General features: G+C 36.6%; 1 protein-coding gene across 1 annotated transcript in view; it reads left to right on the top strand.

The window, feature by feature from the left end:
* SEMA3C (semaphorin 3C) overlaps window positions 1-16,279 on the top strand; it is a 179,697-nt gene that overhangs the window by 116,320 nt on the left and 47,098 nt on the right. The window contains exons 9-11 of the mRNA XM_065883655.1: window positions 274-343; window positions 2,371-2,515; window positions 10,386-10,608. Coding sequence (XP_065739727.1) covers window positions 274-343; window positions 2,371-2,515; window positions 10,386-10,608 — 438 coding nt within the window. The remainder of the gene's footprint in view (window positions 1-273; window positions 344-2,370; window positions 2,516-10,385; window positions 10,609-16,279) is intronic.

The raw sequence follows: 16,279 nt of genomic DNA, 5'->3' as shown, positions 1-16,279 counted from the left end.
GTATAGTTTTACGGTTTACATGGTTCTGGTCCATATTAAATACCATTGTCTCTTTTCTATTTAATATTATTTCATCAGCATAGTTTCCATAAGTGTTTGTGTAACATTTTATTTAACTTACTTTACCATGTGCTTATCATTTAGTTGCTGTCAAATTATAATGATGCTGCAGGAATATCTTTCTGAATAATACTTTTTGTACTTGAAATTATTTCTTAGGATAAATTTTTTAAATATTTGGGAATCTTAAAAATTGATATTTCCCTTTTATAGAGGATGTGTTTCTGCTGGAAACTGATAACCCAAGGACAACACTAGTGTATGGCATTTTTACAACATCAAGGTAATATTAAACAATTACATTGTATGAGTTAAACAATAAACTTTATTAAGTAATAGTAATTATTATAAAAACATTCTTCTCAACTCTTTAATTTTACTTAACACTTAGGATGTAACTCTCTCATTTTATTACTTTTGCCTGATTACTAAAATATATTTAAGCTGAACTCAGAGTTTCAAAATAGTTTTGTATGGGGTATTTATAATGATTATATGCTATTTTTCTCAAAGAAAGGAAAATATAAACTACAATGCAGGGATAATGTATATAAGCTATTGTTTTAAGGAAATAATTTGAAGACTCATGATGCAAATAAAACTCTTAGCATTTCTATTACAATTTTTATTTCAATAGCAATCTAAAGTGATAGCTATGAACACACTAAACCAGTTTTCATGTTCCATGTGACAGTATTTTAGATATTTGAAAATAGCTTTGTTTTCTAATTTATCTGGAATGCCCAATCCCAATTATCATGTATTTCAAGACAGTCCAGCATATTCTCATCCTTTCCTGCGTGTATTCCTGCGTACTCATTTTACACCAGGAGTGTTACTCAGAATTCAGCACAATACTCCACTTGTGATATGGCCAATTCAGAATGTCCTTTTCATCAGACAGTCAACTACAAAATGAAAATCTAAAGATTTTACTATTCTTCTCTAGTGGGGGAAATGTGGTATAATTGTAAACTGTAATGATCTCTTCACAGTAAAAGAATATCACAGGGATATTGATTATAAATCATATTTACTTTGCCCTATAAGATATCTAAAAAGATGTCTTTCAGGATGAGTTTAACTCCTGTTTTAACAAAGGAAATAGTCTTGATTTAACTCACAAAGAATTGAACGAAGCAAAAAGAACCAGATTCTTAAGAAGAAAATGTTTGTCTCAAAAAAATATTTCCCTAGTTTCTGTGTTTCCCTAGTTCTGTGTTTCCCAACACCAATAACTTTAACATAGAAAAAATGTTGTCATTTCTGACTATTAATGCTAATGATTAATAATATATCTTGGTTTTCTCAGTGGGCATCTAAGTTTCCCATTAGGCATCTAATTTAAGAGAAATATGTGATTCAGGAAAATGTTGGTTTCAGTCAGTCTGCTTAGTGACAATGGAAATAGTTTTCAGTATGCATCCAAATAAATTTTATGAGAATTTATTGACTAAACATAACTTAAGGAATCTTTTTTGGACTCTATTGTTTACAGCAGAGTAGCAGGGAATGTTTACAACAATTTCTCCAACTACTATTTAGGACAGCATTGTAAGAATACTCTCACATTGAAATAATCTTAAGACAAAGAGATACAGTGTTCTCTTATTAATGAGATTTATTTCTGTGAGGTAAACTATGATAGGTTATGTTGATACTGATTTAGAATTCAAATCATATTTTTAATAAATCATCAATTCACTTTTTGTTTAATATCTTCTGCAAGATAAACCAGTTGGAAGTTTCTTTGACTTGTCCTATATTTAGGACAAGTACATTGAGTACTTTTCTATAACTTATTGTCTACTACCTCCATGGGTGAACTAAATGTTTTGATATCAATGGCTTATTTCAAAACAGTAGAAGTTTTTTAGTTTTTTACAATGTGTACCATAACATTCAACTTTTCCATGATGAATTACATTAAGTTTTTATCACAAATTTTACCTTTATTTTTAATTATTTATTTTTGGCTGCGTTGTGTCTTCGTTGCTGTGCGAGGGCTTTCCCTAGTTGCGGTGAGCGGGGGCCACTCTTCATCGCGGTGCACGGGCCTCTCGCTGTCATGGCCTCTCTTGCTGCAGAGCACAAGCTCCAGATGCGCAGGCTCAGTAGTTGTGGCCCACGGGCCCAGTCGCTCCGCGGCATGCGGGATCCTCCCAGACCAGGGCTCGAACCCGTGTCCCCTGCATTAGCAGGCAGACTCTCAGCCACTGCGCCATCAGGGAAGCCCATTACCTTTATTTTTAAAATTGTATTTAAATTTTAAAAATAAGAAAATTAATATCTTTCTATTTTCTTTTTTAGCTCAGTTTTTAAAGGATCAGCAGTGTGTGTGTATCATTTATCTGATATACAGACTGTGTTTAATGGGCCTTTTGCCCACAAAGAAGGGCCCAATCATCAGCTGATTTCCTACCAGGGTAGAATTCCTTATCCTCGCCCTGGAACTGTAAGTATCCAGGAAACTTTCTTTGTTATTTTACTTTTTTAAAAAATATAAGTTACTAAGAAATGAATATCATGCTGATGTTTATTAAATACAACTATAGACCTACTGGTATACTCATTATAATTTTTCAGCTCACAGGTTCTTAGATTTGGGATTTAAAAAATATATATATTACAGCATTCTGTACAATTTTTTCTAAGTGCTATTGATAATAAAATCTCATTTATATTTCAAGACAGCTGGATATGTTAGATAGGGAAGAGATATTTTCCTAATTTTACTGACATAAAAACCATAGCTTGGAAAGTGTTAACATTTTGAAGGCAGCCTAAGAATTTGAATGCTAGTTGCTTTTCACAATCCTTCCTTATATTAAGGAATCTCATCTACTTTAATGAAAGAATAATCATGTGAGAATTAGTTTAGAGATAAATCATGTGGAGATATTTCAATTTTAGGGATATATTTAGTTAAAAATTATACGTTGTATATATTTCTCAAAGAAATAAAATGGTATGTGTGAGCAAGTAATGACAATGAAAGTGATGTAATTCAGATAAAATATTTATAAAGTTTTAAGGCATACAAATATAACCATGTCTTGCAACATTGTAGAATTAAGGGGTACATTGTAAACTACCTTTTCCAGCTGAAGTTACAGACAGTGCACTGGCAGATTGGAACTGAGTTTTTCTAGGACAATGATCACAGTCTTACTATTTGTTTTTGATTTGGACAATAATAATGCTGCCTTGCATTCTAAAATATTGATTAGTTTCTGTCTCTGTAAAATGTCATACAACACACTGATTGAGAGGAGATGTTACACAATTGACCAAGAGGAATATAATCCTCTCATATCCTTGCATTACATCAAGTAAGGTTATATTTATAAATTGGGTTGGAGGGAAGTAAAGAATGATTTTTTTTAAATTGAAGGATATTTATTAAAATAATATTTACTTAAAATGTTTTTCTTTTTATTTGAATATGAAACCCCCTTTGTCAATATGCTTTCAGACATTCATTCCTCATAATTTTTACTGACTGTTGATTCACTTTAGTTTTGTGTTATTATTAGAGTTTCTTTGCAATGCATTATTTACTCCTTTGTTTTCTCATCATCTTAAAGTATACTGCTGTCAAATGTTTTAAAAATAGAAAAAAGTGTGCTAAGCCTCTAAAGAACATGTTTATTCAAAATTAAAAGGGCTCAGGTTTGGTTCCCTGGCTAGGAAGCTCAAAGATTAGTCATTGATATGTATTTTATTAGAACAATTCACTTTTAATTAATTTTGGAAAGATTATCAGAATTGCTACTTATCCAGGAAAGAATTGTTTTAAAAAGTTGTAGTTAATCATGGCTGGCAACAAAGTCTTAACCATATAATTACATTCTCCTTTTAAATGATTTCACTTTGATGCTTATAGCTCAACAGAAGATGGAAGAAACATTTATTTATTTGGTACCACACAAGGAAAAGAAGTCAACAGATATATCCATCTTAGGGTACCTCAAGTTGGAGTGTGTTGGATAAGAAGCAGGGTTTACGTAAGAGAAGGGAAAGCAAGGGGAAGCTGAATAACTTTCAAATTCCATCATAACTGAAGACTCTCATTATTTCATTGAATGTAGTTCATGTATTTTCAAATGATTCACTGATAAAGTATCCAAAGATTTGTCATATTTTTGAGAATTGTTTGCTATTTGAATTTGACCAAGTCATTGCTTCATCTTAAATCAGCAAATTAAGAGGCGGTTGTGATTATATATGCTTTCATCAGTTATTCTTTTGAACAAAATATATATGGGATTAGTACAGGAGCAATTGATTTGTAAACTGAATAAAATTCCATTTCCCCTAAATAAAACTTTAAGAGAAACCTCTCAGATAGAGATAAAAGAGAGCCACACTCATTGAATCGGGGTTCAAGGCCTCAGAGCCTCAGTGAGTGTGTGCTGGAGTTAGCTTGTACCTGGCTGGCAAGAAGAGATTGTGTTCACCTCATCTCAATTGAGGAGGTCACAGTAGCAACTGGAAATCAGCCATGGTGGGATTACTACACCATGGAAATTGGCAGATGTTACAAATCAGGGTTTTTCCCCTAAAGAAAAGCGCTCTCCCTGGTCCCACAGTGCCTCATGACTCTCCACCCAATGGCAGCTCAAAAGGTCTCTGAGAAGAACACTCATGTTGAATAGCAATTATCCTACATAAAATGTGAGACTAGATAAATCATTTTTAGTAAAACAATATAAACCAACGCTAAATTAGAAAATTCTGCAAACAGTCCCACTTTTCACTATTTCTGAACTCCTAAGAATAAGCATTTTTTCCTGTTCCAAAGCAGTGTGAAATAAGCCAGGGCTTAGTGACACACATCTGGAGGAGACTCCATGAAAAAAGGGAGTGAGTAGTCAGTACTTGAGACATATTTCTATAATGTGGTTTCTTACATCTGGTGCTGAGACCAGAGTAACTCCCTTAAATTAAAAAAAAAATTGTCAGATGAGTAATCCTTAGGGAATAAAAGAGGCTGGGTGGAGGAATGACCTCTGGAACTGCTCCTGGAAAAGCATACCTCCCTGAAGATGTAGTTCCTCCACACTTCACTGAGCAAAACACCATGAAGTCAGCTCTCTGACTCAGAGTGGCCAGTATCTGTCTCTTTCTTGGGCTTCTAAGGTTTAATATCACCTTCATGTAGCCAGAAGACTTACAGCCAATTGACCCAAAGCATTCTTTTTCTCTAGGGTTAAGAATGTTGCCTCTGAAGCCTCCCAAGGTAGGATCAACTATGATCGCCATACTTTATTTCCCTATACAGTAGTCCAGTTGCAAGGTCAACCTCATAAATATATGACTGGAATCTTAAAGAAATGACACTGGCAGAAATCCTATACCCTCATTCTAATGTTCCTGGTAGGTGCTTCTTTTAAAGCAGCATGGATAGCTGTGTTAGCAAACTCCCAACTAGCAAGCCCAAGTCAGTAGGAAGAAGCCTGCCAATTGTGTCATAATGTTTTTCCATAAGTAATACAAGTTTGTGGAAGAAACAAGACACCTTTGGTATGTTGTAAAGGGCAGCCAAGGACTGCAGATTCTCTCTGTGGCTGAGCTAACATATTACATTATTCTGATACAACACGTTTAAGCTTCTGTAGAAGATTGTGTTTGCTTATACTATACTGTTAAAGCAGAACCTCACAAAAGTCTTCAGTTTTAACATCTGTTTATAACTGGACCAGAACCATCTGCTTCAATCACCGTGCTTTGAACAGGTCTACAACCTGGTGCAGCAAAAGAACACAGAAAATTCATGATCCTGACAAAAGGGCCAGCAAAAAGGTTTCCCTTTTTCTTGGGACCACTAATTATATGGATCATGTTCAAAGCATCTTTTGGTTGTTCTTACATTAGAAGCATTTTTATTCCTCATAGACATTTTAAAACATAGCAAAGTTTACAAAAAAATTTAACACATGAGGCATATAGGCATGAAAAGTTAATTACATATTGTTTCACATAATTATTCAAGACATATGAATAAAGCAGACAATAAATATTATTGAAGTCTAGAGAAAAAGGAGGTCGACATGGGACAGCCCTGTTTGGAAAGGCATATAAAAATATATGAGATTGAGCTGGGCCTGAAGGGTAGTTGATGTGGATAATTTGGATAAGTAAGAAGGGATGTTTCAGGCAAAGGTTACTGCATACATTACAAAACAAAGACAGAAATTAATAAGTGAATCCTAGAAGCTCTGCATGGGCTAGTAGACTGGAACAAAGAGCTCTTTTAAGTCGTGGAGGATAAATACAAGGAAGATGAGGGCCAGCTGGTGCATAAATACAAGTCTTCAACTTTGTAATTCTTTGGGCTTTAAATAAAAGGCGTAGATTACCAAGGGTTTAAACGTAAGATCAATTTCTCTCCGAACACGAGTTTCAAAGACCAATGCTAGAAACTAGCCCCGATTCTAGAATATCATTTATTTATGTCCATTTATTTATCCATATACCACTTGTCCTTCAAGTGTTAGGTCAAGCTTCTTTTGAAACATGCCTGTCACTCCTTCTGTGAATAGTTTTGCATTTATTTTCTGTTATCTGTCTTTAGCCTCAACTTCTACCTCTTTCTTTCACTTTGTGCTCTGTGATTCAGGATTGCCCCAGGATTTATAGTTCCCTAAATATTCCAAACTCTTTTTATTTTTTTAAATCTCTAAACCTCTTCACTAATTCTGGCAGCCTTAAGTTCTCTACTATTCTAAATTCATTTAAAAAATATTGGCTCTTATTGATCATGAACCAAATTCTGTTATTTATTTTATATTTATATTAAATTATAATTATATGTCTCAATTGTTATTTTACTTTGAATATGTCCATCTTCCTTACTAGAACACTTGTGTCTAGAGGACAATGGTAGCTCCCGATTCTTAAGTCCCCAACTGGGCACATCAAAAAGCATTTTGAATAAAAGCTGTCCGAAGAATTGACATATGAATTAATATGTGAATATATTAATGCTGAAGACTAGTATAAATGGGTGAGTGGATTAGGAGCAGATGCTCAAGAATACCTGAGAATAGCAAAGAAATTTGGCATACTTCCTTCACATGGCATTCTTATTGTTCCTGTATTTCACTTAACACTTTAGTAATCAAAACACTTAAAATGTCTTTACTCAAAAAAGGAGTGCTTATCACCACTTGATAAACAGAAGCTAGAACTGGAGAAAAACAAACACTTAAAGGAGAAGTTTAACCAAAATAATGACTATTTGTAGAGCAAAATTATCCTTCTTAAGAATGAGACAACAGCCCAATTAATGGACAAAGGCTTTATTTTATGGTAGCACGTGGGTGTTACATTATCTTGAGGTTTCAGTACAGAGGCTTCCATATATCACAAGGTGAGGGATACGTTAATCACATCTTATTTATACTTGGCAGTTTTATACTGAGCAAACTCACAGTTCCAGATGGAAAGTCTGCAAAGGGTAATCAATTTTTGTTCTTGTCACCATCACTGTCACTCATTCTGTGTCTTATCTACAAGCTTTATGCCATGAATCAATGGAAAAATTAATTATTGTCAAAAAGAATTCTTCTGTAATTTTGAAAACAAACTTTTACTAGGAGACACTTATTTCTAAGTAAAAAGTTTATTGTGGATATAAAACAAAAGTCCCAAATGGAGAACATTTGAATGAATATAAAATAATTGATTTGACTTGATTTATTTGGGTTACATATTTAATAACTATGGTTTTGAGCAACTGAACATAATTTTTATCTAAATTTCAACTACTATTAAGTAAAACCCAGAAACTAGGCACTTATAATTTAATAAGCTTATCACTCATGAAAATAATTGCTAACTGGAAATTGTATAAATTGCCTAGTAATATATGCTAACTTTGGATCTTTCTGGAACTTACAAATGAGAACACTTGCAAATATTTAAGGAGACATCTCAGCTTAGCAGACCATCATTAGTGGTGTTTTACGAAGGACTGGAACTATTTAAATTGCCCATGCATTTGTTCTTTCCATGTTTTCATTCAGTGAGCAATGTATTTCCTGTTTTCCACTTTGTGTGAGGAATGAGGGTAGAAAAAACCCATAATACTACACTTTTCAGAAGTATGGTACATACCCATAAGTTTAGAATACCCTCACATGGAATTTTTTGTCCTCATTTGGTCTTTTAGTGTAAGCAATTTATAAACATGCATAAATATAATACTTCTTCCTAAAAGAAAAGCATATGAACCCCAGATGAAAGTCTAGTTAATGGGATAATGAATGAGAAGCTTAGTTTTATTACTTGTCTCATTATCTCTCTTCAGTGAAGTCATTTAATTGCTCCTTATGCCTTTCTACAAAAAGAGAACTATATTTACTTGTCCTAGAAAAAAATTCTAGTAATGTTAACTGGTCAAAGTTAGTCTAAAAATTGCATTCAGGATGATACAGTTCAAATGATTGAGAGCACATTCATAATCTGCTGAGTCTTATTTGCAAATGCAGGACTGCCTGGCAACACTGGCCCAGAGGCAGTGACATTGTAGGTCAGCTGTTGCATGGATTTAACCCAGAAATTGCCATGTTTTGTTTGGTCCCTAAAGTTGTTTTTCTTTTTTTTTTCATTGGGTCAACATTAAAATTTTGGCAGACTTCACATAAAGTTCCACATTTCTATCTTCTGTTGGAATATGGCCACACTAGGCTTATATTCCTGCATAGGAGCAGTCAACTAGAAATAAATGTTCATTGCCACTGTCGAATGGGGTATAATTTTCCTTTTATTACTGTCCCCATCACATCTTGCTGTTCACCACAGATGCTGTACCCATTGCTGTTGAACAGGAAGTTTGCTTTGTTGCTTTCCTTTCACTTTGTACCTCTCTAAAGAGGATAAATGAAATCTAGAACAGTAGTGCTTTTGTTTTAAAAAAAATGACCAAGTATTTTTTTTTTGAAAGTAGAGGTATTGACAGTGTTTAATAGGGCTAGACAAATAATGTTTGTATGTGTTAAAAGCTTATATGTTGCTCATATAACTTAACACTCAGCTCCTATTAGTGAGTGTGTTTTAAGTTCTAAGCTTCAGCACCTCCCAGCCTACCCATGAGTTTGGCCTCAGATGCTCTGTAAATGGAATCCTCTTCTCAGAAGTCCTTGTCATGCTTCCTTTCCAGAACTGCTGAAACTGTCCAGCAGTCATTTTTAGATCTCATAATTGCTTTCTCTCTGCCCCTTTAAACTTGATGCTCTGAATCTTTCCTCTCCTCCCCAGAACTGAGGCGCCTGTTTCATACAGCCCCTGCACCAAAATTGGATGCCAGATATAACGGAGTAATTCACTCATTCAACTACTCTTTGTGGAATATTTAATATTCTTCAGCTTTATTATAGGTCTGAGGGTGAAATCATGAACAAAATTAACCCAGTTAAGACTAATTCACAGCTTACATTGTAGAGGAAGAAACAGACAATAAAGATATAAGCAACAAATACATTACACACAGGTAAATAGAGCTGTGATGAAAAATAAAGCAAACTAAGGAGATGGAGAGTGGAGGTGGCGATGGGGAGCTATTTTTGTATGTGTCATCACCTTTAAGGAAGTAACTGTTGAACTGAGAACTGAATGAGGCAACAGAGAAAACCACGGAGCAAGTGCCAAGGTCCTAGAGCGGGAGCTGGCTTGGGACTCAGGAAGAGCAAGAACTATGGGAGGGGTAGATGCAGATGCAGGCCAGACATTCAGGGGCTTATAGCCAGGCTAAGCTGTTGGGATTTTATTCTGAGAGTAATGGAAATCACTGGAGTGTTTTCCAGAGGGAAATTATAAGGTCTAGTTTACCATATCCAATCCAAGCTCCAACTTCGGAGAGCCCTCTTTTGGGAGAGGGGATCAGATAGAATAAAACTCTCACAGGTTAGAGTTCTGATTGAATTTGATAACAATAATCTAATTTATTTTAGCCGGTAGCAGCATTAGATTATATCCACAAGGTTTTTTTTTTTATAACAACACTGGACCTGGCGCAGAATAAGAAACAGAAAAGTGAGAGAAGGGTGAAAATTTATACCGTATACCAAATGGTGTCAGCTCCTCTCTGAAAACAAACAGTGCAGGATAAGTGGACTTAGCCTATTTAAATGGTCAAATTATACACCTTATTTTCTACAGATAGTAGTACTATGCATAGTCATGCAGTTTTCTCCTCACTCGGTAGCAAATACACTTAAAACAGCTTGAGCTTCTAAGTATTTTGAAAAATAGAGGTCTTCTGATTATTATTAAAATAAAGCCACTATTGTATTAACTTAGTCCTTTAAAATTTTTTTTAGTGCCCAGGAGGAGCATTTACACCCAATATGCGAACCACCAAGGAGTTCCCAGACGATGTTGTCACTTTTATTCGGAACCACCCTCTCATGTACAATTCCATCTACCCAATCCACAGAAGGCCTTTGATTGTTCGTACAGGCACTGACTATAAGTACACAAAAATAGCTGTGGATCGAGTGAATGCTGCTGATGGTAGATACCATGTTCTGTTTCTCGGAACAGGTAAGTATTTGAGCTCAAACTAGCTTAATGTGTAGTAAAAGAGCGTACTTGCTACGGGCATGATATTGAAATCAGAAAAACTCCAGTGTTTACATGTGTCTGACTCTGAGGTGTTTTATGTCTTCATGCTTCAGTTTCTACATCTGTAAAATGCAGTTAAGATAAATTACTTTATAGGATTGTTGTGAGGAACAAATGGGTTAATATATGTAAAGCACCTAGAACTATTCCTGGCATATATTGTGGTGAAATAAGGTAATGAGATGAATGAAGGGATGGGAAATTTTAAGCATGAGTGTTCTCTCAACTAAAACAAATACTGTGACCGCTTCGTAAACACATGGAGCCATATATGCTTTCCTGCCATCTCCAGGACGTTTCTTTATCAATTATATTATTATATACTTTATTCTTGCATTTCATCCTCTACTGAATTCTTGGTTTAGAAACCTTACGCTAGCAAATGAAACTAGGCCTGTACCTTCACCTACTGCCACCTCTGCTATACTGCTGATTTCGCCAAGGTCTTCAGTGTTCCCATGACAAGAAAATCCAAAATCCTTTAACCACTGAAATGCCTCCACATCCTCTTTGCCTCATTTGGCGTTTTAGAATCACCCTACCTGTTGCTTCAGCCACAAGGCACATAATTTTCCTCTGTCTCTAGCAGTTCTCTCTCAGTTTCCTTCAGTAGCCTCGCTTTCTCCTCCCCATGAGTGTAGGTGTTTCCTGAGGTTCTCTGCATGGTCCTCTTATTTTTATGTATTCTTTGGCCATCTCATTCATTCATTTGGTTTTAATTAGTCTGTGCAAACAATCCCAAATGTGTATCTCTAGTCCTTGCCATTTTGTGAGCTCAGTGTTTGCATTTACAACTTATGATTAGGTAACACAAGTTGTATGACAGGTTAACATTTCAAACATCATGCTTCAAACTCAGTTTATTCACTTCTAAAACTCTTTAACCAGTGCTTAATCCAGTCTCCCATATTTGTATTCATTACCACACATTCCTTTCAAGGTGCTGTTTCTCCTTCATATGTCATTTCTCTCTGGGCATATCACAGTACCGGGTAACCTCAGTAAATATTTGTCAAGATGAACTGAAAATCATGACTATATCCACGGCAACACGTACAATGAAATGAATTCATAACTGATTGCAAAAGCTAATCTTCACTTGCATAAAACTGTGTTCTCCAAAGATGTTGCTTCCATATAAATAACTATAAAGAGTTTCTTTTAGCCTTGATTCTGATCATCCAGTGTGGAAATTGCTTTTGAAAAAAAATTTTTTTTCCTCAAGTGATGAGGTCATTTAGAGTCACACCTCTCTCTAATGTCTCATATTACTCAGAAAAAAATGACTGTTTTCTTATTTTCCTTTTGAAGGCTGTCTTAAATGTAGACTCTTTTCTTCCCCAGTTTTATTGAGATATAATTGACATACATTACTGTATAAATTTAAGGTACACAACATAACGGTTTGACATATATATTGTGAAATGCTTATTGCAATAAGTTTAGTTAACATCTATCATCTCATACAGATACGATAAAAAGAAAGAAAAAAAAATTTTTCCTTCTAATGAGAACTCTTAGAATTTATTCTCTTAATAGCTTTCATATATATCATACAGCAATGTAACTGTAGTACATCCCAAAACTATGGGGGTGTATGTTACATCCCTAGTACTTAGTATCTCCTAACTGGAAGTTTGTACCTTTTGATTGCCTTCATTTAATTCTCCCTCTCTCCACATCTGGTAGTGAATGTGGTTTTTCATTTTGTTTTTGTTTTTGTTTCTTTATATTACACATATAAGTGAGAGCATACAATACTTGTCTTACTCTGTATGACTTTTTTTCACCTAGCATAATGCCATCAATTTCGATCCACGTTGTCACAAATGGCAAGATTTCATTCTTTTAATGGCAGAGTAATATTTTAAACCACACTTGTTTTTCTATTCATTTGTCAACAGACACTTAGGTTATTTCCACATCTTGGCTATTGTGAATAATGCTGCAGTGAACATAGAGGTGCAGATATCTTCTCCCGTTAGTGTTTTTGTTTCTCAGAAGTGGACTCTGATATCACATTCATGTTGTTTTTTCATGAAAGTCTACATAAAATATATAGGTTTCATGGATGGAATTTTTTAGTCTTTATAAACAGTTCAGCAGTGTTTATTTAGATAGAAGGCAGTAAGAAACATGCTTTTGCACAAATTCTTTGGCTTTTCTTACCACATAAGTATCTGGCACCTTTACATAGACTTTTTATGTTGGTATTTAAGAACTTGTATCATTTTGGAGACCTTCAAGATGGCGGAAGAGTAAGACGCGGAGATCACCTTCCTCCCCACAGATACATCAGAAATACATCCACATGTGGAACAACTCCTACAGAACACCTACTGAACGCTGGTAGAAGACCTCAGACTTCCCCAAAGGCATGAAACTCCCCACCTACCTGGGCAAGGCAAAAGAAAAAATGAAAAACAGAGACAAAAGAATAGGTATGGGACCTGCACCAGTGGGAGGGAGCTGTGAAGGAGGAAAGGTTTCCACACACTAGGAAGCCCCTTTGCGGGCGGAGACTGCGGGTGGTGGAGGGGGGAAGCTTCGGAGCCGCGGAGGAGAGCGCAGCAACAGGGGTGTGAAAGGCAAAGCGGAGAGTTTCCCGCACAGAAGATCGGTGCTGACCAGCACTCATCAGCCCGAGAGGCTCGTCTTCTCACCTGCCGGGGCAGCTGGGGGCTGGGAGCTGAGGCTCCGGCTTTGGTGGATCCCAAGGAGAGGCCTGGGGTTGGCTGCGGGAACACAGCCTGAAGGGGGCTAGTGCTCAATAGCTAGCCGGGAAGGAGTCCGGGAAAATGTCTGGAACTGCCTAAGAGGCAAGAGACCATTGTTTCGGGATGTGCAAGGAGAGGGGATTCAGAGCAACACCTCAATGAGCTCCAGAGATGGACGCAAGCCGCAGCTATCATCACAGACCCCAGAGATGGGCATGAAACGCTAAGGCTACTGCTGCAGCCACCAAGAAGCCTGTGTGTGAGCACAGGTCACTATCCACACCTCCCCTCCCAGGAGGCTGTGTGTCCCACCACTGCCAGGGTCCCGTGATACAGGAACAACTTCCCCAGGCAAGCACACGGTGCGCCTCAGGCTGTTGCAACGTCATGCTGGCCTCTGATGCAGCAAGCTCGCCCTGCGTTCTGTACCCCTCCCTCCCCCAAGCCTGAGTGAGCCAGAGCCCCCTAATCAGCTACAATTTTAACCCTGTCCTGTCTGAGCAAAGAACAGATGCCCTCAGGTGACCTACACGCAGAGGCGGGGCCAAATCCAAAACTGAACCCCAGGAGCTGTGCGAACAAAGAAGAGAAAGGGAAATCTCTCCCAGCAGCCTCAGGAACAGAGGATTAAATCTCCACAATCAACTTGGTGAACCCTGCATCTGTGGAATACCTGAATAGACAACGAATCACCCCAAAATTGAGGCGGTGGACTTTGGGAGCAACAGCATATGTATTTTTTTGCTCTTTCTCTTTTTGTGAATGTGTATATATATGCTTCCTTGTGTGATTTTGTCTGTATAGCTTTGCTTTTACCATTTGTCCTAGGGTTCTCTCTGTCCAATTGTTTTTCTTTTTTTTTTTTAAGTATAGTTTTTAGCTCTTGTTATCATTGATGGATTTGTTTTTTAGTTTAGTTGCTCTCTTCTTTCTTTCTTTTTTTTTCTTTTTAATAATTATTTTTACTTTTTTATTTTAATTATTTTATTTTATATTATAGTTTTCTTTCTTCCTTTTTTTGTCCCTTTTCCTCTGAGCCGTGTAGCTGACAGTGTCTTTGTGGTCTGGCTGGGTGTCAGGCCTGTGCCTCTGAGGTGGGAGAGCCAAGTTTAGGGCATTGGTCCACCAGAGACCTCCCGGCTCCATGTAATATCAAATGGAGAAAGCTCTCCCAGAGATCTCCATCTCAACATTAAGACCCAGCTCCACTCAACAACCAGCAAGCTACAGTGCTGGACACCCTATGCCAAACAACTATCAAGACAGGAACACAACCCCAATCATTAGCAGAGAGGCTGCCTAAAATCAGAATAAGGTCACAGACACCCCAATACACACCACTGAAGGTGGCATGACCCACCAGAAAGATAAGATCCAGCCTCATCCACCTGAACAAAGACACTAGTACCCTGCACCAGGAAGCCTACACAACCCACTGAACGAACCTTAGCCACTGGGGGCAGACACGAAAAACAATGGGAACTATGAACTGGCAGCCTGCGAAAAGGAGACCCCAAACACAATAAGTTAAGCAAAATGAGAAGACAGAGAAACACGCAGCAGATAAAGGAGCAACGTAAAAACCCACTAGGCCAAACAAATGAAGAGGAAGTAGGCAGTCTACCTGAAAAAGAATTAGAGTAATGATAGTAAAGATGATCCAAAATCTTGGAAATAGAATGGAGAAACTACAAGAAACGTTTAACAAGGACCTAGAAGAACTAAAGAGCAAACAAACACTGATGAACAACACAATAAACGAAACTAAAAATTCTCTAGAAGGAATCAATTGCAGAATAATGGAGACAGAAGAACGGAAAGTGACCTGGAAGATAAAATAGTGGAAATAACTACTGCAGAGCAGAATAAAGAAAAAAGAATGAAAAGAATTGAGGACAGCCTTAGAGACCTCTGGTACAACATTAAATGCACCAACATTCGAATTATAGGGGTCCCAGAAGAAGAAGAGAAAAAGAAAGGGGCTGAGAAAATATTTGAAGAGATTATAGTTGCAAACTTCCCTAATATGGGAAAGGAAATACTTATTCAAGTCCAGGAAGCACAAAGAGTCCCATACAGGATAAATACAAGGAGAAACACACCAAGACACATATTAATCAAACTATCAAAAATTAAATACAAAGAAAAAATATTAAATGCAGCAAGGGAAAAAACAACAAATAACATACAAGGGAATCCCCATAAGGTTAACAGCTGATCATTCAGCAGAAACTCGGCAAGCCAGAAGGGAGTGGCAGGACATATTTAAAGTAATGAAAGGGAAAAACTTACAACCAAGATTACTCTACCCAGCAAAGATCTCATTCAGATTCAACGGAGGAATTAAAACCTTTACAGACAAGCAAAACTAAGAGAATTCAGCACCACCAAACCAGCTTTATAACAAATGCTAAAGGAACTTCTCTAGGCAGGAAACACAAGAGAAGGAAAAGGCCTACAATAACAAACCCACAACAATTAAGAAAATGGTAATAGGAACATACATATCGATAATTACCTTGAATGTAAATGAATTAAATGCTCCAACCAAAAGACATAGACTGGCTGAATGGATACAAAAACAAGACCCATATATATGCTGTCTACAAGAGACCCACTTCAGACCTAGGGACACGTATAGGCTGAAAGTGAGGGGATGGAAAAAGATATTCCATGCAAATGGAAATCAAAAGAAAGCTTGAGTAGCAATTCTCATATCAGACAAAATAGACCTTAAAATAAACACCATTACAAGAGACAAAGAAGGACACTTCTTTGGAAGGGATCAATCCAAGAAAAAGATATAACAATTGTAAATATTTATGCACCTAACATAAGAGCACCTCAATACATAAGGCAAATGCTAACAGCCA

The sequence above is a fragment of the Phocoena phocoena genome, chromosome 9 (genome assembly GCF_963924675.1).
Source record: "Phocoena phocoena chromosome 9, mPhoPho1.1, whole genome shotgun sequence".
NCBI lineage: Eukaryota > Metazoa > Chordata > Mammalia > Artiodactyla > Phocoenidae > Phocoena > Phocoena phocoena.
Note: the sequence above shows the minus strand (reverse complement) of the source record. Positions and strands in the feature narration are given on the sequence as shown.